The 24,870-nt window shown below is 37.9% G+C and overlaps 1 protein-coding gene across 2 annotated transcripts in view; it reads left to right on the top strand.

Annotated features, from left to right (window-relative positions):
- tafa3a (TAFA chemokine like family member 3a) overlaps positions 1 to 23,062 on the top strand; it is a 333,968-nt gene extending 310,906 nt beyond the window's left edge. For both annotated transcript variants that reach the window (XM_039747299.1, XM_039747300.1), the window contains exons 5-6: positions 16,152 to 16,276; positions 19,461 to 23,062. In XM_039747299.1, the coding sequence (XP_039603233.1) occupies positions 16,152 to 16,276; positions 19,461 to 19,472 (137 nt within the window). In that variant the 3' untranslated portion in view covers positions 19,473 to 23,062. The remainder of the gene's footprint in view (positions 1 to 16,151; positions 16,277 to 19,460) is intronic.
- The last annotated feature ends 1,808 nt before the right edge of the window (positions 23,063 to 24,870 follow it).

The following is a 24,870-nucleotide window of genomic DNA, read 5'->3' as shown; positions in this document are numbered from 1 at the left end:
AAGACAGTAAGTTAAACAATATTATCATCGCAGTTGTCTCACAATTTATTACTTTAGATGTATTGCCTTCTTTCTTCTTGAAATATTAACAGTTTCATAGCACCATGTCGATGCTCACTAATGCCAACACAAGGACTTCTTGCTCTTTTACATTGCTCTTTTAGGTAGCTTGTTGCCCTTAGAAGGACAGCTCACTTTAGCCACTCTAGTTGGACTTTGTGTGAGTGTGGCTGTGATGTAGCGGGTCTAGAGCATGTGCATTTTAGATGAATAAATAAATAACAGGCTTGCATTTTCAGGTAGGGCGTAGGTAGCGTGGCGGAGCGGCTCCAGAGGCGGATGTGGGAGCGGCTGATCCCACATTCATGTATTTGACATGCTCCCTTGTTAACTCCAGAGTCATGATTGCCAAACCTGCATCCCACAGGGTTTTAGAATTGAAGGCAAAGTGTGCCTTCAGGGGAAAAAAGAAAGACAAGAACGATGAAAAGGAAAATGAAAGGGAAATGGAGGGTAAGTGAAAGATTGACTGAGATGTCAGCATTTACAAGGTTGAACTGTTTCCTACCATGTGTTTTAACCTTGTTTTAATGGATTATTTATTACTGATCACTCGATTGTTATCTTGGATTATATATTTTTAGACCTTCACTGCACTATTTTGCATATTAAGATTTTAAACCCTTGTTTGTATTTTATTTATTAAATCACTTGCACACTTACACCACCTCTTGACTGTGTTTTCTCATTTGGCCGGCTCATCATTTGTACGTTATTGGTGGTGGCAGGTTCAAGTGGTTCCCAGAAGCTGTCAAGTGGTGTAGAGCCAACCTGGACTTGTGGAAAAGTGAATCTGTGGCTTAACAATCAAGAGCCTGTTTTAAATACATAAATGATTAATTGGCCAGCTCGATCTCTGTGGGTATGCTTGTTCGTGCAGCTGCGGGAGGTGGATGAGGCGAGATGCACCTGCATGTGAGTGTCTGGTCTGTCTCAATTGCTTCATCGGCTTTTATTAGTACGAGACTGAGATGCTGTATCTTTGGTGGCATTTAAGGAGGAGACAAAGGAGGTTTGTGGCAGTAATGCACTTTAAGTAGTGGGTTCAAGAGGATCCCTGGAAGGACCAGATAGCGTGGGGTGACCCGCACCACCACAGGACTGTCACAAAAACAGCCAAAAAAAAAAAAAAATCAGAAATATATTAGAAATCATGGAGAAAAACAAAAAAGAAGGAGCATACAGAAGACGTAAAAAAGGTTTAGAGGGCTCCTTTGTAAATCCTTTGTAAGTTATTGGTGGTTGCAGGTTCAAGTGGTTCCCAGAAGCTGTCAAGGAGTGTAGAGCCAACCTGGACTTGTGGAAAAGTGAATCTGTGGCTTAACAATCAAGAGCCTGTTTTAAATACATAAATGATTAATTGGCCAGCTCGATCGCTGTGGGTATGCTTGTTCGTGCAGCTGCGGGAGGTGGATGAGGCGAGATGCACCTGCATGTGAGAGTCCGGTCTGTCTCAATTGCTTCATCGGCTTTTTGCAGTACGAGACTGAGATGCTGTGCCTTTGGTGGCATTTAAGGAGGAGACAAGGGAGGTTTGTGGCAGTAATGCACTTTAAGTAGTGGGTTTGAGAGGATGCCTGAAAAGACCAGGTAGCTGTGGGTGACCCACACCATCACAGGACTGTCACAAAAACAGCCAAAAAAAAAAAAAATCAGAAATATATTAGAAATCATGGAGAAAAACAAAAAAGAAGGAGCATACAGAAGAAGTAAAAAAGGTTTAGAGGGCTAAAGATGAAAGAAAATATAAAAGATCAAAAGGTAGCTATTGCCTGTCCGGTGCTTGGCTGTTAAGTGGCTTAGCTGTCTCATATCTTTTTATAAGTTATTTAAACTAACAAATGACTCTACTATTAATAATTTAAGAGCTGACAAGTACGAACCATACCTGTTAACTGTCCCAGCTTAATATATGGAGCAAGTTACTGACAATAAAGTGGATTTTTTAAGTACCGCACCACTTTTCAATTTTTCCAGTGTCACTGTAGTATTTTTGTTAGCCATGTCTTTAACATTTGTTGAATTTGTATGTGTTTTCTTCAATATTAGGCCAATTGTTTTATGTTGACTGCACTTACACAATATAAAATTTATTTAAAATGTTTAGGAACTTGTGCACTAGTGACAGCACACTGCCATCTTAAATATCAACAGGATGACAATGTCATAAGCTGTGCTTCTGGCAACAACATAATAGCAACAGGGCACCATCATTAACACAGCATGGCTACGGCCACTGAAAAAAAACATAAAATGGCAGCAATCACAAAGAGAAATAATTAACAAAGGAATGACACTGTGACATAACAATAAGACACTATAATGAGAGTAAAATCAAATTATCAATACAAGGTTGCCATAAAAATGGGCTCTGTGCAGAATAAAACCCTAAAATCATACAGTAACACCTGCAGCCTCTAGGAATGTACCTGATGAGCAGTGGAAATGCTGTCTCTCATCCACTTACCCACCACAATACCACACAAAAGTGGTCCATTTCTCAGTTCTTTCTTCTGACCATGGCTTCTAGTCCTCACATAAGCTGAACATTTGTCCGGCTCTCCTCTCGAATCTAAACCCAATTTGGCTTTAGGTATGGACTGGCTGTAAACCTCATCTTACACTTATCTCTGGTCACTTCTGGGCTCTACATTTCATTTTGTGACATAAGACTAGTACACCTCTTAGAGGGTCCTAGAATCCTATACTCCTAAGCCTTCTGTTGCCCTTAAAGTGCCAGGTGTTTAACCCTTAAACTGCCGTCGGTTCCCAGTGCAATTTACCAGCACGCTGGAGCTGATCAGTCCGTGCCATACATTTGTTGAGCAGCCAGCTCATGACCACTGCCATCCCCCCAACCAGTGAATCAGAAACACTGTCCATGGGATTCAGCTGCTGCACTGGACTAGCCTGCAAGTTGGCCTCTGTGTGCTTTGTGTGCAGCCAGTTTAAGTGCAGTTGGCTTGGTGATTTACTGAATTTCAAAAATGGTGTCAGTTACACCTTGTACATATTATAACAGATTGTTGCAGTATTTTTTTTTATAGTTTTTACAGTTCATTGGCAGTGTGTATAATGATCAGTGTTGCAGTAATTGTGATGTTTTAGCATGAAAAAAACATGCGTTCCATTAAAATTCCACTTTTTCTTGGTGAATTGTATTTGGCATCCGGGGCAGTTTAAGGGTTAACAGATTTGCCCTCCTACTAGGACCCATCTTGCAAACAATGCTGCAATGATATGCAGCAGCTCCGTGTTACCCTGAACTAGACACGATGGTTAGAAAATGAATTGAAGGAGTTTGAAATGCAGAGGTGATTTAAAGACCAGTTACTGATTTATGCCCAGTGGAGCAAGGATGGTCTCCAGCATATCTGTAATACCAAAATGATATAAGTACATCTTCCAAATATATGGATAGATAGATGAAAAGTCATGTCAACACCTGCTCCTCAGTACAGTACACTTCACACTTTGACTAAAATAGAGCAGCCTCAAGAACAGTGTCTAATTTATTTCCAGAAAACGCTGATGAATTCTTTGTCGTGGCACTAAAGAATTAAACAAGAAAAGAGGGTTTCAGCAAAAGTGTGACAGTGATCACTCTAAAGTCTCTCCTGGCCACTCCTGTTACAGGATGCACCTATCTAATCTGCTGCTTAGCAACAGCTGCTCTGTGGCAGGAGGGGTGGGGTGATAAAAGAGGAGTGCACTCTTGCTCTCATCAGCACTACTGCTTATGTTGGAGTCCTTTGTGTTTTTCACTGTTAACTTGGTTTTCATTTCCTGGATGTTTAACTGCTTTGCTTTTTGTTGGCATTTTACATTCACTTAAAGTACTTTCAGTACTTTCATCTGGTCATTTGTGCCTCCCAGTTGTACCCGACTCAGTTGTCACCTTATGGGCATTCTATTATTTGTATTAATATTCTGGCTTCATACTTCTGCTGGTACAATGGATCTCATTTCAGCTCATTTCCAGATCCGTTATCCAAACCCATACACAAACTGCATGGTGCATAGCCAGTGTAGATTTGTATAGAATTGAAGTGCCCTCTGACCTTGAAGCTGGCCTACTACAAGGTGGCACAAGGCATCACAAGAGAACCATGGACACTTGCAATAAGCTACCAAGTACTGTGGTAAACAATAAGACTTTATTGACTTTTAAAACAAGACTTGATGTTTTTAAGAAGAATTAAGTAGATAGGACTGGAGAGCTTTGTTGGGCCAAATTGCACGTTCTCGTCTAGATATTCTAATATTCTAGTCACTGCAGCACCACAGTCTGTAACTCTTGTAAATCAAGATTATGAAGCAATGAGCCAGGTGAAGCCTTTATTGCATAGTTAAAGATTCTAGGTGCTATTAATAATACCATGTATTTAAAATACTTTTCAGTGAGGATACTGTTAAGTTTCGTGTTCCCAGGAGACAGCAAGGAAAGGCAAAGCAGCAACTAGCAATGAGTTTTTGATAATGTCCCATCTTTATGCAGTGTAAAAAAAGCTTTCAATGCAGGACTGTAGACTTCCAAAGAACTTTATGGACTGAAAAATACATTTCCATTATTCTAGATACTAAACTATGAAATAGTCTATGGTAGCAAATAGAAAGGCTGAAAAAACCAACTAGTAGGCTTTATATTTTACCCACAAGCTAATAGCACAAGCTGTGTGCATAATCTTAAGCAAAAGAAAAAGTAAAAGGAAGGTGAAAAGTTATGAGTCACTCCTGTAAAATGGAGCATAAATCCAGAAAAATGAACAGGCAAATATTGGAGCTAAAACCTACAAGGTATTTTCAAGTAATACTAGGGTGCTGTACCATGTTAGCCATTATGGGTGTAGTGAGAACTTGAGAAAAATGACACCTTTTATTGGCTAACTAAAAAGATTACAATATGCAAGCTTTGTAATCTTTCTAGTTAGCCAATAAAAGGTGTCATTTCGCTTAAATTCTCACTACAAGGTATTTTCAAGAAACATAGGACAGACAGAAGGTGAAATCAACATAATAGCAGTGGCAGCCATATTATGGACACCCATCAACACAGTGTGCTCATTTAAGTAAACGTAGCTGCTCTAACTGACCCTTAAGCAACTCCTATACTGTTCATTGGCAATCTCCAAACTGGATGACAATGACACTTGTGATGACTGCTTGTTTGCTTAAATGAAGACATGACATATTTGTTAGAGCAGTGAATTTTGATTGGGGGCCTATATGTTTGTATGGACTCCTAGAAGCTGACACATTAGAAATTCTTTGTTCTGTGAGCCATGTATCAAAATCAAGAAATTCTTCTGTATGCATTGGAGAAGCTGCCATCCACACAGTGGCTCACAATGAAGGAAGTCATCATAAGTCAATGTAAAGGATATTGCAACAGATAGGCTGAGGTGTTTTTTTTTTTAACATGTTGTGGGACACATAATTTTCCATTGCTACCAGTGGAGAACACTTTCAACAAAGCTTTAAAAACTGTCAGTAATACAATATTTGTTATCATTTTATCTACTATATGTATAATAAAACACTATTTTCTGTGTTTGTGTATGTGCGTGTCCAGTCCCTCCAGGCAATCTAATTGCTTAGGCTGACTTTGGTCTGATTGGTCACTTTGGCTTTGGTCACTCAGTAGTAGAGATGATGACGCAAAACTTTAGGGGTGTGAAGTTCAATTTCTCATTGTGAAATCTTTCATTATTTTATTTTTTATTTTTATAAAAAAGGCGTTAAAATGTAAAATTTCAACCGCAACAAAGAAAATAACTTTGGAGTTATTAAATACTAATGAGGTGTAACCCAGGTTTAATTCAAAGTTTGGAAGTATTTGAAAGAGTATGCACAAAGTTTTAACAATGGGTAATTGGGGCCAGTCTACCATGGGTGGTAGTCAAAAAACAGACAGGTAGTGAGCAAGGTGCCGTAACACGACAGAGTCTCAGGAGCAGTCTTTAAAGGAACACGATCAAGTGAGGAACCGTTGTGCAAAAGTGGTATATGAGGGTACCAAGGAAAGGTGTAGGATATTTTTACATTAATTCTGTTACCTGTTTTTGTCAGGTAAGCGTAGATAGTTGCTCATAAAACTCTTAATGGCATTGACAATAAAATCAGGCTGCTTTTGACACTATCTATCTATCTATCTATCTATCTATCTATCTATCTATCTATCTATCTATCTATCTATCTATCTATCTATCTATCTATCTATCTATCTATCTATCTATCAAAGGACACAAACAAAGATCATAAAGTTTTGGGACACCTAGGTGATCCCTGTACAACTGTAAATTGTGTAAAGTGAAAACAAAGCAAAAGAAACCCAAGTACATCTTTTCAGATATGAGTCAAAACATACTGTAGACAGAAGCCATTGTGATGGTGGAGTCAGTTTTAATGATGACAAGGAGGAAGAGGTGGATTCAGGATGGTTGGTGGAAGGCTCAAAGTGTTGTTACCATTAAAAGAGACCTGAGGTTGTCACACCATGCACACATGTGTGACACTATCTATCTATTGTGAGTGACAACATGCTGGGCTGTGAATTAGTTTTGGGTCCTCACCTGGGCAGGGTGACCATAATATGAAAGGACAGAGGATAGCAACATTTTCTACTTATTGTCTACCCCTGTACGCTAGATGGCAGCAGCCCTGGATATCGGTTCCCGTTTGCACATCTGCAGGGAATGCTGGGAATTGTAGCTTGGTAGTGCAGCCCTGCTGGATTCCATGGGTGCCGCTAAGGGGTATTTCAGGGAGTTACATTCCCTACTATTTGGTACTTCTGTATAGTCCGTAAGTGCTTCTAATTGACAAAACTCTTCGGTCTTCCATAAAAGGGACCACACTGTCTTGTTCAGGTGAGTTAGAGCCTGGAGCGGAGACAGGCAACACATGTCTTGGAGTAGTACAAGTGTGGTGAAGAAAGAAGAAAAGTCCCATTCATATGTCTGTTTTGTACAAGGTATTTGTAATAAAAAAACCCTTTATTGAACTATGCTTGTGCATTTGTGTTTGGGGTTTCGGGCTCAGTGGTGCCCCCTAGTCTTCAAGCTATTTATTGTAAGAAGGACACAAAGCCTAGGGTTAGGGTTACCTATCTAAATTTTTAGTTTGCTTAATGAAAAAGTCATCTGTTAAAGATGCCATATGAAAAACATAGTGACTGATTGACTGATTAAATGATTTTCTGTTCAAAGGAGCTTTGATGTTTCCTCCCCTATGTAACTTCAGATAATGTTGGTTTTATCTCCTGTTTTGTGTTCACAAAGTGTATAAGCTGATCATTATATATAGTAATGAAGGCTGCTCCTCAAACCCACTATTTTGCTTTACTTTATTACAGTTACCCAGGGACATGATTTTTGTTGAATGATTAGATGCTCATGAAAGATTGCTGTTCAACAATAATAAAGCTAGTTTCCTCCCTAGCTCATATGCCTCTTGTCTGAGTTTGTTTTAACTGGAGGGTCCGTATGTGGCTGACCCTTGTGGAGCTTTCTCTGGATAGCCTCTACTTACTCTACTACTGTAACTTAGAAGAACTTGTCAGTCACCAGAATGATTTCTCTTATGAGCCATTTTAGTGGTTGTTATATCCTAGACATCTCATGACACTGTTAAAACAGTTTGCTGTTTAAAAAACTTCCAAGCATTTATAACTCCTTTAGTGATGTGAAATATATGGTTTTATAATACCATTAATATTATATTCTTTATTTGGTTCACATCAAATGTATTAGCAATGCAGATAATCTTTATAAACATCTTTTTAAGCTGTTATGGAGCGCAACACCTTAAACATAAGTTGTAGTTATGCTATTTTCATGTTTTGTTGATATGGCTATTATTATTATTATTATTATTATTATTATTATTATTATTATTATTATTATTATTATTATTATTATTATTATGTTTGACCTAACAAAGAACGTCAATTCTCAATTGAACCAACTGGGACTTTTAAGCACACAAAAACATTGGCTTTTACAGCAGCACGATAACACATTTGCAGTATCCTATCATCTAATCATTTCTTGTTGCTGTTTTTATTAATAGCATTTTATGATTGGTATAAAATTTCACCCAGCACCACCACCTATTTACAAACCATTTACAACTGTGCGATAAACGATTTCCATTATTGCTCCGTAATTTCTCACCTCATTCTTCCCCTGCTTCTCATAAGCAAGACGTGTAATCATGATGACTTTTAGCCATCCCTACTGTCTATTTATAAACGCATGGATTTTTTTGTGCTGGTTTTTCATTTCCTACTCTCTCAACACACCCTACAGCTGAAATAATAATAATAGTAAATAATGTTTATCAATTTGGTTGGACAGCACATAGCTAATAACAGATTTTTTTGTAAATGTCCCTTATGAAATAAGTCAAGACTATATATTTTTACTTATTGTATCCATTACTGGGCAGGACTCATTTTTGCCCCCAAAATTGCCTGTATTCTTCAAGGTATGATTTGGTGCGGGAAAAATTCCTTTTTGGTTCAAGCTGACTGCATCGTGCCACGAAGTTCCTGAATGATACTTCGATCATACATTCACATTGCAAACCTTGTGCTCCACATCATCCCAAAGGTGTTTTATTGGATTGAGATCTGGCATCTGTGCAGGAAATTGGACTGAAGTCATGTAATGTTCATGAAAACTAATTTTGAAAGATTTGTGCTCTGCAACATGGTGCATTACCCTGAGGGATTAGAAGTATTCATTGCAGAACAGAAGCCTTAAAAAGAAGCACATGGTGTGCTTAGCTATACTGTGGCACTCAAATGATGCTCAATTAGTGTAAACAAAGCTAAAAAATGATCCCCCACACTATAGTACTGCCGCTATCACAAGGCAGGATGACTCCAAATTCTGGCCATACCATGCAAAGCAAAAGCAGAAATCAAAGGTAATGAGGCTAAGCGATCTACTTCTAATCTTCATTTGCTCAGTTGTTTGGCTTTGATAACATGCCCAATGTAGTCTCCTTTTTCTTTGTTTAGCTGAGGGGAGTGGAATCCAGCTTGATCTTCTGCTTCAGTAACCCATCCATTACATAACATAAAAAATCTGACAAACGAGAGGAGACCATTCAGTCCATCAGTCTCATTTGTGAAGCCAATACCTAAGACGTCCCTATATCTTACCCAGATACTTCTTAATAGTTGGTAAGGTTTCTGCTTCAAGTACATATAATACAATACAATAAAATGTATTTTTGTATAGCCCAAAATCACACAAGAAGTGCTGCAATGGGCTTTAACAGGCCCTGCCTCTTGACAGCAGCCCAGCCTTGACTCTCTAAGAAGACAAGGAAAAACTCCTAAAAAAACCCTTGTAGGGAACAAGTACATGTCTCATTGAATTTTTCCAGATTCCCAGAACTCTTAGCATAAAGAAGTTCTTCCCTTAATTTCCACTGATGGCCTCAGGTATGTGATTCACAGTTAAGATGAAAGAATTTTGATGGATCTACTTTATCAGTGCCCGTGAGAATTTTAAAGATCCACATAAACAGGTTTCATTCTCTGAGTGTGTCAGAGTACGATATGTCCTTAAGAAATGCACTTGGTTGCTCCCCTCTGCACAGCTTCAAGTGCTGCCATGTCTTACTTGTAGCCTGGTGCCCAGAATTGCACACAGTACTCCAGATGCGGTCTCATTAGTTAAATTAAATAGGCTGAGCATAACAATATTTTTTTTGCTTTTTCTGTTTATTGCTTAGACAAGGAAAACACTTTGTCAACATAAACCTTTAAATCCTTTTTCAGAGGTTGCTTCCTATGTGACAGCGTCATCCATCTTGTATTTATAATTGACTAGGCGGCTTTGTTCCAAGCTCGCTTTACTTGCACACCTCCCCACCTGCGCTATGTGCCAACCACTTCACGAAAGGTGCTGAACGCACCACAAGGAGACGCGATCGTTCCTCCAACACCCCCTTTTAAACAGTGATACAATGGGAAACACATACAGTGGCTTTTTTACCTCCTCTTTGCTTGATCAGCTGCTGGCTTTCTGCTGCTGCTGCTGCTGTGCCACGTGATCTGCATTTCACGCAGCGCACTTCTGTCATATCACCTATGTCCATATATTCGATCTCTTTTCACTTTTCCCTTTTCATCAATATTACATTGAATTTTGACTCCGTGTTTGGAATCGCATTGTGACAACGCAACGTATAACTGCCCGTGAGTGAATATCATTACTTTCTCTCTACAAGAAATGTGTCTGACATAACCACACAATACTAATTTTAGTATTTTAATTTCACAAGTTTACTAACTATAACAAAATTTAAAAAGGTAACAGACTCAGAAGAGATCCTTGAGGTACTGCACTGATCACCTCACTCCACGTGGAGCATTCTCTTCTGACCTGTACTCTTTGTCTTTTGCTGGTCAACCAACTTAAGGTCCAATACATTGTGCATTTAGAGATGACTTTCTGTTGAAAAAAGCTGTTATTCCAGTATTTCAGGGCTTTCGTCTAAAGGTGTGGTCATTCTCCTCTCTCCCCTCATATTAACAAGTTATGTTGACCCAGAAATGTCACTCAGTGGATGTTTTCATTAGTTAAAATGCCAGGAGGTCAGCTGTTACATTGATGCTGTACCCACCATGTATGACACCAACAGTCACATTACAATTAAAGACATGTAGGGCTCATGTTTTGTCCATTCTAAAGTTTGGCCAAACAATTAAACCTCTTTACCATGTCTTTATGCCTTACACTATACTTATTGATCTAAAGCCATATGATTAGCAGGAGCAGGCCAGTTTTAATATCAAGCATGTATACCCAATAAAGTGTCCACTCTCTTTATGTGCATGTGTGTGTGTGTGCAAGCGTGTGTATGTGCTTGGAGCTCAGGAATAAAGGGGTGCCTGTTACTGTCAAAGGGAGTTCTAGGGACACAGTCACAAAAGATAGAAGGGACACTTCTGGACTGTGATTTTATTCTTGGATATGTACCCTAGGGAAAACCCAATTCTGAGGAATGTATCCCATGGACATCCAAGCCCAAAACATCTTCACTATGCCAGTGAACCACTGAGATTAGAACTGAGAGGCGAATTACAGAAAAGGCTCACCTAGCTGAGAGGTAGTATAGCCAGAGTGAGTATAGCAAAGGAGAGAGCTGGAGAGGTATTGCTTTTGCACCATCGGAGGTTTGTGTAGCCAGGATCAGAGGAAGCGTAAGGGTGTTTTCACTTTCTTTTATCATCCCTCCATTGAATCTTATGCATAAGTCATTCATTACATACACCTTTATATATTCAGACATTTAATACAGTATATTTGCCTGTTTGACGCTCCATAAAATGGTATATACAGTATGTATATATATATATATATATATATATATATATATATATATATATATATATATATATATATATATATATATTGCTGTTGACCAATAGAACACACTAGTCACAGAGGAAGTGTTGGGGCACCAACTGAGTTGCCCCTTTAAATATTTACAAAATCTTTGAACTGAAACAAGTGCTTGATGGGGCGTAAAAAATGCAAAATGGTAAGCAGATTAACTAAAGAAATAAACAAGAGGACTTTCAATCTTCTCGTGGCTATGTCAAGTTCAGGAATGACCTTTAGTCATCAGATAGGATATTTAGTCTGATTAGTCTGCCATGCCAGGAATGTTATGCTTTAATAGCAGAAGGACAGCAGGAGGCGGAGTCAGTTTCCCTTAGTGGGCAGTATCTCAGGGCTGCGTCAAAAAAGGAAGATGTTACCGCTCCCTTGTATCATGGAGTGTTAGTGCCTACCTTAGATGAGCCTGGAAGTCAAACCTCATATATACTCACTCTGCTATCCATCTAAAAGGAGTTAAAGTTAAAGTAATCAATGTAGACCTTAGCATAAATGCTTGCAGTGCAGTGTGTCTGTCTAGTTCTTATGTCTCTGCTCATGACATTTGGTTTAGAATTCGTAAAAGCAGTGCTAATGTTTATGATTTACCATTAGCTGGATAGCAGAGAATATAGCAATCAGACAGACACACAGACACTATTCCTTTTATTAAGGTAAAATATATAGGTATGAATTGCAATCTGATTATTTGGATGGTTACCTACTGTAGCATCTGTGGTTAGTCGGTCAGTCGGCAAACAACCGCCACGTCCTCTCATTTGGGAGAAGCAGATTATAGATATGTGATTCAGTACCTGCCAACTAATATAAAGAGTACATGACACATGCTTCACCCTAATTGAGGCTTGTCAGGTGCTTCCCTTATGGGGATTGAACCTTGGACATCAGCACTTGAGGCAAAGCCTCTGATTTTGCACCAGGGCGACTGGTTCACTTACTTGACAGGGTGACGATGGGAGTATTACATTCTTAGGTCTGAATCACAATCTGATTATCTGGATGGTTACGTACCCGGTAACGCTTGTGGTTGGTTGGCCAGTTGGCAAACATCTGCCACGTCCTATCAGTTGCAAGACGCAGATATATATATATATATATATTTCTATCTATATGGTGTACATTTAAACTAAATCATTTAAGCATCAAAATGCCTGTGGAAAAGTTTATTTCATTACTACAATCCATTCTTTAAAGTGTATAAATATATCAAATATGTATTTTTTATGAAAAGGTGTAGCTTCATTATTTATTTATTGTTTGCTGCATTGAACCCCTGAAGTGCCTTTGTAGACATTATTCATCTTTGAGTTTTTAATTATCATTGGTATTATGAGTGACATATTTCATTAAGTTATTTCTTACTGGCACCATCATAAACATCTTATAAATTATGCAACACTCACAACATTGAGTGAACAGATTTTTCATTTTACAGTTTCTAGTTGTACCATATTGGTGGTAGAATATTATTAATATTTTTTATGTTAAATAACATTAACTGCTTAACAAATGTTGTTGTTTACTCACAAACCATTTAAGCTTTATTGCAGTGAAAAATTGTGAAACTATATTCCTCACCATCTTATTTTTTTATTTGCAGCAGGTGTAGCTCAGATGACTTTCAGATCTTACTTGTACTGTGGGTGAAATTAATAAAAAATATTATTGAGGTGGTTACAGTCCACACATAGAGTAGATCTTCATTTCTGAAAAGGCTTTGAGTCAATTAGTTCTTCCTTGCACCCACATGGGTGTTTTATCCATGTTTATGTCATTTATTCTACATTGACTTCCAAAACACCCTTGCAACTTTCACTCACACCTCACCACTACTTTACATTTAGTTCTTTGCCAATTTCCTGGTCTCTGATCTTCTCTAGAGGCATACCTTTCTTCAAAAAGACAATCCCTGGCTGATTTATTGCCTCCGATTCCAAATATTTTTTTTCTAATAAAAATTTTGCCAGAGTCACCTGATTGCTGCTTTATGATAATATCTGGGTTTTTTTTACATGTCCATTTTGTGTATCTACATCATATCTTCTCAACTAGACAAAAGTGTTCTCTTCACTGTTTTAACCTAATATTTTTCTGAACTGCTGATTGACTAATGAAGAGTGCATTAAGTAAAATCAGGAAGCCTGCAAACTATCCCTACAGGGTGACAGCAGGACAAATAGATAATAATTAAGTACAGCTTTTACCAAAGTTAATAAGGAATACATTTGGAACATCTCAATTTCAGGCAAACACATTACTAAACATATAAACATTATTTGATATAAAAGAGCAAAGTGTTTTAAATAAGTTAACAATAGTTTTCTTGTTTTTTGCTGGTAGGTGTAAGTGGAGGAGTGCCCTAGTACCCCTATTGGACAAAGTACTTACTAATACGTTTGGAGTGATGTCCGTTTGTCTGTCTCATTGTGTTTCTGTCAGTATGTTAGGATGTCTGTGGACATGTTCACTCAAAAATGACTTACACAATGTGAATGAAAATTGACATAGTTGTTATTATTGTAAAATGAACTGTCCATTGATTTTGAGAAAAATGGCCCCAATAGACATTATTGTTTTTTACACACATTGGATTAAGATATTTCACTTCTAAAATCAGGATTTTATATAAAGAAAGTAATCTGATGGTTATATTACATTTTAAAAACCTTTGGCTCAGAATTGGCTTATTTGATTTTTAAATCACAATTGTCAATGTGTTCTTCCAGGCTTTGTCTTACGTGTCTGCTAATGTCACCTTGCCAATGGGCGGCTACACTCTTAAACATTAAAGTGCCACAGTGATTCTTCAGACATATGCCATTGGGGAACTATTTAGTTCCCAAAAGAATCATCCACATGAATGTTCCAGAAGAACCTTTATTTATTTAGATAAGTAACATATTCTTTAAATATCCATGACTAGATAATAGCAAATCTATGAAATACTAATGGTTCCTGATTTTAAAAGAACTCTTTCTGCATACAATAACACAGACTAAGTTCAGCATTTCTTGATCTGTTAGTATCCTCCTAGGTAGTCAACTATGCATTAAAGATATCTGTGTTCGCTACATATTTGTACCTCTTCAAAGCCCAAAGAAACAATGTCATATGCAAAGAACTGCTCTCAGAGTAAAATGGTTGATTAACATGCAATGGTTGTAGAAGGAAGCTCACAGTCCAGTATTTATAAGAGTGTAGGCAGAGGTTCATCTTGGGTTGGCATAAGGCCATTGTCGCACCTCTGAAACCTTTTTCCATAGAGAGGAGATGTGAGATTTTTTGGCATATATATATATATATATATATATATATACTGTATATATAGATAGATAGATAGATAGATAGATAGATAGATAGATAGCCCAAAAGTGTTTCAAGAGAATACATTTTTATTCTCCTAATCTACTAAATAATAAAACACTAAGGTAGGTGTGTCCAGACACTCAGAACAAACTGATTGGTTAGTTTGGCTTTGGTGATGCCGCGAAAAAGGAAGTGCAAGTGTGAGATGCGTGAGGAGGGACAAAAGCGTACACTGAGAAAGTTGCCTTCAAAGTCAGGCAGTATAAAACTGAACTGGAGCCGAGAAAGGTGCCTCAAAAATAATGACAGTCTCAAAAACAGGCTTTATAGGAAAGTGCTCAAGTGAAGTACCACCGGTGAAGAGACATTCTCACAAGCAAATACAGAGGGAAGGCACTAAAAATGCATGTAACGCAAGAGAGAATAATTCAAAACTATTTTCTATTACCTGCCTTTGACAAATACCACAGCTAATTTAATATAAAATTGTTTAAACATTTTTGCAGTAAAACAAGACTTATGATATACTCCTCATTTTTCCACAACAACTTCATGAATTCCAAGAGCCTGGAGAATCCTGCACCATCAGACACCTCTTGAGTTCTTCACTAACCACATGATTGCTCTCAGATCTTCTCTACTACATGGCATCATTAAGGGCTCCAAAGAGGGGGAAACCTGAAGGTGCAAAATCTAGGCTATGGAGTGGACTTGAATTTTATGAAGTCCCCCTTGTGTTTCCAGATATATGTGTGCATTGTTGATTTTACTAACATTTAGTATATGCCTGGTCAAACTCTTTTTTAACACTTCTGACATTTTTTAAGATTTTGAATGTATAGATCTGAGTCAACAGCTTGCTCATGTGACATAATATTTATTAAAATAACCTTTTCTGTACTACATAAAACAGTGGATATTACTTCCCTTGCTGAGTGAATTGAGTTCAACGTCTACTTCTGAGGAAATGTTGGATATTGTCATTCCATTGATTATGCTTTAGTTTCTATTTCAATGGGATGGATCCTTGTTTCAACCTCAAGCTTGTAAGGAGCAATCAAATATGAGATCAGCAGATCAGGCTCTTTCCTTACAGTTTTGTGTTTAATAATTTAAGTTTGTGGAACCCAGCATTTTCATGTTTTGTAATATCCCAAGGTATCAATAATATTGTCCACACTTCCTTTGGAGGCTAGGAGCTCAGTTACAAACTTTATATAACCAATCAGTCATCTCATATAAGTTCATCGGCACATTGAAGCAACGCCAAAATGACTACTGTTGTTGCTCAGCCAGAGCGAGAAACTTATATTGACCTATGAGGGCCATTATGTTTGTTAACACCTCTTTCTGCTCTCATTCCAGCCTCGATAGTTGTGCAGAAGTGGTGGTGTCAAATGCAGCCCTGCCTCGATGGGGAGGAGTGTAAAGTGTTGCCAGATCTCACGGGATGGAGCTGCAGCACAGGGAATAAAGTCAAGACAACTAAGGTGAGTGCTTTGCTCAAATATTAAAAAAACACACTGCAGTTATTTGCTTTTTTACGAGTTTAAAGACATTTCTCAGAGGAAGATGAGTGTAGTAGGCAGGATCTGTAATAAAAATAAATATACAAATTAATAAATAGATTTATGTTAATAAGGGAATAAAAAAACATATCAACAAATACTGATATTTAAAGGTTAGGTGTTCTTTTTACCAAACAATATACTTGTGAATTATTAAGAGATCAATGCCATAACCTGGCAGCACAGTGTGGTGTTGTATTTTACCCTTTTTGAAAATTTGCAGGTATTGTATATATATATTACAATTCAAAAATGACAAATAGTGGAAAGCCTAGAAAATTATCTATGAGTTTGGGAATAAATAAAAAAACAATTCCCCAGTGAAATTAAAGGACATTTGAACTGAGGTTAGCACAAGAAACATCTCATCAGTGGAGATGAAAGATGACCAGTTGGCTGGATTGAGAGGAATGAGTATTCACTGCTCTAAGAATCTGGAAAAGTGGATAGCCACTCCTCAGGGCGACAATTGTTAATCCACACCAGCTAGCAGTTAGACTTATTGCATTACACTGCATTTTTGACTTATTATCTGTGTTTGTAATAAAAGTGCTTTGCATTTAGTTTAATGGAGAGCACATCTTCATGTCACTTTCATACAAGGGCTCTATCAAAACCTGCTTGAAGACTGAGTGGCATTATTCATTATTATTAGTTATTGCTCATTATTATTAGTTACTGATTTGCTTATTAAGAAAAACACATACTGTATTATATTATTGCATAATTGCCTGATGTCCAAGGTGACTTATAAGATAAGGAATTGTTTAGATCCATTTCTTAAGTCACTTGCTCATTATCACATACTAAGTTACAAATGGAACTTGCAACCTTATGGTTTATTGGTCCAATTTCTTTTATTGGTCCAATTTCTTACTCACGTTACCACACTGCCTGGATGCCCCATTTGTCACCAAATAAAGGGTATTGACTCAACAATGTGTCAAAAGTGTGTCACAGGGCTTCTGGTGTATGTCTACTGCAACATGTCCCATAATAGTTGTTCTTAATAACCCATTTAGTGTCATCCAGTATACTTCCAACTGGACCAAGATCTGGTGTTTGGATAGACCACTAAATTAAGATGAATTCACTGTGAAAACCCCAGCAACCTCATCAAGTCTTTGTCGTTGTTCCACTATGCATTTTTGCATAGTGCATACATGCATACAATTGCATACATGATCTGCTCTGATTTAAATAACATTGTGTGCAAATATGATGCTGCCATACTTTGTGCAGTCAATGATGTGGGAAGGGTAAATGTGACAAAAAGAAGTCACCATCTCAAAATAACTGCCATAAAATGACTCTTTATAATCTTGGCGATATATTTCAGCCTTCTAACCTCCATGAAATATCATTTATATAAGTACTTTCTGTGAAAAGCTTTAATAAAAAAGATTTCCAAAAACAAGTATTACTTATTTTGACTTGGTCAATGCCTCATCTATGATTAATAAATGAACTGATTTCCACATAACAACCAGATCAATTTTGAAGAAGACCTATGGACCCTTTGGCTGGCACACTATCCTTAATTTTTACTCTGCAAGCCTGGTACAAGTGCTTGTTTTCCACAAAATCCACCCACTTTGTAAAGACGCCATAACTGACAAACATTATGTTGGAGTTCCGCTAATGGGGCCGCTTGTCTTTTCAGGAAATGCAGCCAACAGCAGCAAAGTGTTGTCAAAAACAGAGATGAGCTGCTGCTGGCAGCAGGCAGTCGTGTTGTTTGGAAATCTTTCAGAAAGCCTGAACAACTGCCAATTAGCACTCGCTATTTTGACAGTATAATGAGAGAGAGAGAGAGAGCGAGAGAGAATCTGCCTCAAGTTTTACCCTTCATGAACACCAAGTATTGGAACTTTGGGATCAGACACATGTCCAATGTTTGCAGTTCACGTAAGAGTCAGAAGCCTTCATCCCTGGTAGAAGAGGAATTGTATATTCTGGAATGTTACCGCGTTCACTGTATTTTCACATGCTTTAATTTTCTTTAAGGTCTATATGTTGGACGTTAGATAGAAAAGGCTACATCATTATAAGCAGCATAATGCTCATGGCCTGTCAAGGTGTTGTCAGTGGCTGTACCTATTGTACGAGGAGGCACCAATCTGCATTATGTGAGAATCGGTAACATAGATCAGAAAATTTGAATACTTCCACTTTTATTATAGATCATACCAGCTACACTCACCTTCTTCTAAGGTATGCTGAGTTTGACAGTAGATTGTATAAGCTCATACAGTACATCACATTTGGAGTCATTTCAGATAACCTAAAAAGGATCTGAACTGTCTGGGTGACCTTTAGACTTCTAGAAACTCTCATATACAATAAAGAGGGTTTATATTTAGTCAATTCTTATAAACTTTTAAATGTCATTTCTAATTTAGGGATTTACCAAAGTGCTGTTACATTAAATAATGTCAAGCAAATAATTAAACAAATGAAAAAAACATGGCTGACGTGTTTGATGCAGAAAATCAGAGGTCAGTGCAACTGAATGTTGTTTTGGTATCTTGATAATCGGTTTTTAAGGATTTTTTATGCTTATTTGTTATTCTTATCATTACTCTCATAATGCCATTTTGCTTCTTGTTTTGGGATTGTTGGTGCTGTTCTATGTTCATCATTGCTTGGCTGTGTGATATCATTTACAGTTGGCATCCTAATAGTTGGTCACGTGATGCGAAAGTTATGTGACATATTACTGTACATCATCTCATCTGACCTTTATGAGAAACACAGTTACTTAGTAGTTAAGCAGATTTACTTGCAGACTAATAGTTTCCATATAAATAGTGTTAGCTTCCTTTCCTAATGTCTACATTCAGGTCTCGTCATGGTGTATAATGGATGAAATATTGCTGCTGTTGTCTTTACTTCAGTTTTTGAATAATAGTATTCTTTTTTTTGATAATTCTATTATTATTCTTACAATGCCATGATATGTCTTCTTTTGTTTTTGTTGCCACCATTCTGCAGTCAGTTATATGCTCTTAGGTAGTCAATTTTTGTTCTGTCTCTTTGGACTCGGATTATTTATTTATTCATTTTACAATGACTTCCTTTAACTGGTGGGCACTTTGTTTTGTAGGTCACACGATAGATATTACTTCAGTCAAGAGAAGTGACCAAGGAGCCCAACACCACCTGACCAGCGGAATGGAGCCATTCAGCACCTTAAACCAGCCTTGCCTCTGGCAGATGTTGTGTGGAAAAAAGGAAGCAAAATAAAAAATTTAAAAAAAGAAACTGCTAAAAGTGAAAAACATGGAACTTGTGTATCCGTGGGTTTACAAATGTGCCCCAGGACAGCCAGTCTGAAATACACTTTTAAGTACACTGTTCTTGGACAACTCCGTGGCAAGACTTATTTGAAACCTTGATGCTGGTGAATACAGACTTGGTGCTCCAAATGGAACGGCTCTGTCAGAGCAACTTTTGAAAAATGGGATGGCCTTGTGGTGGCTGCCGAGCTGAACACTTGGTCTGGAACCCTTTGCTCTCCTTTTCTACGCCACCCATTTTTCCTTTTGGATTTTTCTTTTCTGCTGTAACACGTTTGTGAATTACTTTTCAATAAATGTTGTCAATTCGGGTACCATATAGGAGGGTGGGGTGCATTACAAGCTAACTGTAGCATTTTATTTAATAATTCTTCATTTTTATCTTGAGGATTTTCTTTTAGGGTGAGTTCGTAAGATAGATGGGTGTAGGTGGAGGTGGATGAGCCTTTCCTGCAATTTCTGGTATACAGTACAAGATTTTCTGCTTAGACTTGTACCCTACTTAGTACTCTTGACACTCCTGACAAGGATGTGTAATCTCATACTGGAGGTGGACACTGGTGCACACTGTTCAGTCATGTGAAGTAGTCATTGGTCAGGCATATTTGTGAGGTACACTTTAAGGCTTCCTTGAATGCTCCTAAGGGAGCTGTCCACAGCCTGGTACACATCAAAAGAGTATGTACAGAACTCTAAAGGGTTAAGTGTGCATACACATCCCACTAGGCCTTTATTGGTCTTATTCTTCCATGGATTTTCCTGCACACTCTTGTGAAGTGTCTGGTTATTTTTCAGTGTTGGGGATAAGCACCATCACTGATCTCAGGTGGGTTTCAAGACAGTGGGGTTCACAGTCGGTCAGAAGAATTAGAGGTCTCATCTGATGCTTCTAGCAAATGTCATTTTGGTCAGGTCAGGTCCCCAAAATCTCATATTAATTAAATTTGAGCAGTTTTTGGTTTAAGCCCAAATTCTCTGTTTATCCATATCAAAACATAAAGACCATAAAATTTCTACCTACTGAAAGATATTCATGGGAGTGTTTTAATCCAGGATGGAACACTACAGACATGCAATGAGAACCAACAGAAAGGAAATGCGTTAGGACAATAGTTTAACCTGAGCAGAGGTATGCTACTTGCATATTTTAATGGAGCTAGGACTATCAAGAATTAGGGCACCTTGTTAGAATTTTTAACATTTTAGACATTTTTTCACTTCATCTGACTTGGATATTTTGAAAGCTTTAAAGGACAGAATATAACCATGTATGTGTTTGGTAAAAGTATTTTCGTTCAAGGAAAATATAAATATTTTTATCAAATAATTTTAAGTGCGTTACACCGCCAATTTGTTACTTCAGTGGTTTGTTAGTAAGTTTCGAGGATGTTGCTTAAGGCTGCCTTCTAGGAGTCACTGTTTCCCTTGTCATGAAAGCTCCACTACAAAACCCAGCAGAGTGCTGAAGCTTTTTGTTACAAATTCCAGAGTGAAACCTTCAACAAACTTAGTCTTGTTTTTCACAGCATTCCACTTCGTGATTTGGCTGACTGTTTTAAGATCTTGACTTTTATTAATGACTCGTACCATTTCTTGTTTACACTTCATTTATGATTTAGATTCCTGGTTTTTGATAATGGCTTTTATGAACTCTTATTGCAGTTTTTTGTAAATCCCTCAGCCCATTTTATGGTTGCTCATAATATATGTTTCCAGAAGGTGATTCAGAGAGGTTGGCTGGATCTAAAGCTGCAGGTGGACCTAGTCTATGTTGTGGTCTAGCTAAGCCATTTTGAATACTCACAACTGGCATAACATCTATACTAAATTCAGAAATGTGAAATTACCATTTAGACATTATATACTGTGTCACCTTTTACCTGTGCAGATTTACAGGGGCCAGAGTCACTTCCAACTTCATCAGGCACAAGGAAGGCCCTGAGATCAAATACATTTATCTAATTTGAATTTGTATGGAGTGTTAGAGGAAACAGAAGTGTCTTTGGATGGAGTGTTCAAACTCCACACAAAGGCTGAGTAAGAAAAAGAGTTTTAAAGTAGTGTGCCACCAGGTCACCCAGTAACCATCCATTCATTCTTTAAGTTTTCTATTTTCTAAATCTGCTTAGTCCAATAAAAAGTTATTTTATCTTGGATGTAGCACTACCATATTACATAGTACAGTTACATACATGACTTCACTCACTTATGCTTGCAAAGTCAGAGTCAATAATAAAACTAAACTGAAGAATATCCATGCGGACCACTGTGCCACCAAATGGCACCGACTCTACAACATTATTATCAGACTTGAAGGTCAAACTTGTCAGGGCAGGCTTAGGCAACCCTGGACTGGATTAAGCACGTTTAGTAAACAGCATTTTTGACCAAGTCATTTATAGTAAATACTATAGCTTTTCTTTGAGGTACAAGGAAAGTATTTGTACACACTTTCTGGATAGTACAATATTTTGAAATGACTGTGGTTACAGGCATAAGTAAGAGTTTCCCATAAGAAGGTAGAAGGAGGAATGAAAGAGAAAAATCCAAGGCTTCAGTATCTGCCTCATTCTGGGTATCTAGGACCATTGAAGAGGGCTTATGGGGTTACTGGTGGTGTGTGAGTGCACCAGTGTTTAGTGGAGGAAGCCATACAGGCTGGTGAGGTCTGGGGGACCCTGTATGCTTCCAAGAACAAAACCATTCTTCATTATGCTTAAAGAAAAAAAGTCCTAGAGTGTGCTGGAAGTGTTGAAATGAAGGAAGATCAGGAGTCAGTATTATGTGGTGGCTGTCGGACTTTAAAATTGATCACTGACTTAGTACTGGGATTTTGTGGTCATTTTTTGTTATACAAACTCAATGTTGGGATGATGGTTCACCAGCTGAGATGAAGGGGGTCTAGTGGTTTAGAAAGTGAGCAATTCAGGGAAGTCTGAAATAATGAAGGCTGCCTCGAGTATTGATGGGCCTAAACAAGGTGGGTCCGCAAAGAGACAACATAGGAGGTGTTCAGTTATTTTTTGTGGTTCATTTCCTCCCCTGTGTTAAAATAAATGTCTTTATTGTTTTAAAATCTCTGGTTTCTCTGTGTCCAGGTAGAGGTCAGAGGCTCTGGAATTGTTGCAAGCTATTTTAACATTTAATTAAATTACATTAGAATTACAATCCGAGTCCAAAATTATATTTTACATATCTAAAGTATAATTATGAAGAGTTAAATTTTAATTTATATATCTGTAATGTATCTTTGATCAGACCAAATTAGACTTTGTAATGTCTAGAACTAAGTATTGACAAGTCAAAGTGCACATAATACATTTTATATATTTACATTCCAGTTCCCTCCTACGGTCCAATGACATGTAGGTTAGGTACATTGGCGATCCTAAAATGTCCCTAGTGTGTGCTTGGTGTGTGGGTGTGTGTGTGTGTGCCCTGCGGTGGGCTGGCACCTGCTTTGCGCCCTGTGTTGGCAGGGATTGGCTCCAGCAGACCCCCATGACCCTGTGTTACAATATAGGGGGATGGACTTTGACTGACTGATATTACACTCATCCCGCTGACTTTTAATTGGGAATATCTGTAATTGCAAGTGAATTTTTTCTCAGATGGTCTATTAGTTTAACCCTACATTTAGTTCAAGGGTCACACTTCTGTTTGCCATGACAGGTCACAGGTGCCTTCAATATTGTCACCAGTAGTAGACGTGAGTGGGACATCTGAGTGTTGGTCCTTGTGACACTTACGTGGCTGCAGCCTTCTTTTAAACTGGACCCATGACTGCTTCTCATTTCACAGTGTAGATCGTCCAAAACATTTCTGGGCAGTTCTCCCCCAAGTAGAGCCCTCTGGTGGCACCCGAGGACCCTGAGAGGGATGTGTTTCCGGACTCCAATTCTCATGCCACACTGTTAGTATCATAAATGGGTTCAGCCCAGAGGAACACTGCCACCTGCCATGTGGGGAAATAAACTGCTCCTGGCATCCACATTTTTCAGGTCCACCCATTATTGTTCTGTTTGGGATGAAAATTGTAAGACATTCTGGCCATTTTAGGTCTCCACTCCCACCAATCTTCCATTATGGCCTCCTGGCCGGGCAAGACATCATTCTCCATCCCAGCCAGGATGTCTGTCCTTCCTCTAAGGAACTTACACTAGTTGAATTGTTATATTTTTAATATTTAATTTGAGTAGTCCATATAAAACTATAGAAATCTCAGAGAACGTCAGTTTCCACTGCGGAAAATTAAATTACAGACACCTACAATTTCCATTCTGCTTAGTAAACATTTTAATTACAGACTCTAATTTGAATTTTGACTAGTCAACATGATACTAAAACAGGACTTAGCATGAGACATTAAATGTTAAAATTGTGTGACATTTGACAATGACAGATATAGCCTTTCTGCAACATTTTTCAAGTGTTTGAAAAAATAATGTGTGAGATTTTTTTTTTTGGTTGTACAAAAAAATAAAATTTGAAAGCAAAACATAAAGATGGTCAAATCATGCAAAAATGAAAATAGAGAAATGTTTACATTTTTTTTCTTTTCTGCCATATACGACTTTTTTTATTACGACTTTCAATTGTCCCTAACCACATTGTTTGTATAACCATAGAGCTTTATATTGTGGATAAAATGTAAACTGTAGCAAAGCAGGTGCACATGTGGACTAGCAAGCATTCTCACAAGTAGAACGTGCAATAGACATGAAGTTAGCCCACCCTCTGTTTTTGATACCCAACTTCTTTAATTAAGGATTGAAGAAAGACAAAGCATATTGTGTCAGAGACAGGAGACTAGTGTTACTCCACCCCAGCCATCCCATTTCAATGTCTAATTTCTCAAGTTAAATGCCATTAAAAATCTATGCCATGCTCAGTGGGGGTGGAAGGCCAAATCAGCCCAGGGTAGAGTGTCCTGAAATTACAAGAGTAGTACCATAAGCAATGAGCTTATCGACAGAAGTTCCATCAGTTGTGATTGATGATGTGTTTACAGTTAACTGCGAGAAAATGGCTGGCAGGGACATATCACTTCAACAAGGTGTACTGATGGAATGTCTTTTGAAAAAAGAAATATCCTTGGCTTACTTTCAAGTGCATATTCAATGAAGATATCTGCATGGAAGCTAGAAGTGTGTTTAATTAAACAACTTTTGAGAGGAGTTTGTCTGGGAGAATCCAGACATGACAGTTAGAGAAATG

Source organism: Polypterus senegalus, chromosome 3 (genome assembly GCF_016835505.1).
Source record: "Polypterus senegalus isolate Bchr_013 chromosome 3, ASM1683550v1, whole genome shotgun sequence".
Taxonomy (NCBI): domain Eukaryota; kingdom Metazoa; phylum Chordata; class Cladistia; order Polypteriformes; family Polypteridae; genus Polypterus; species Polypterus senegalus.
The sequence above is the reverse complement of the archived record's forward strand: the minus strand, read 5'-3'. Positions and strand labels throughout refer to the sequence as shown.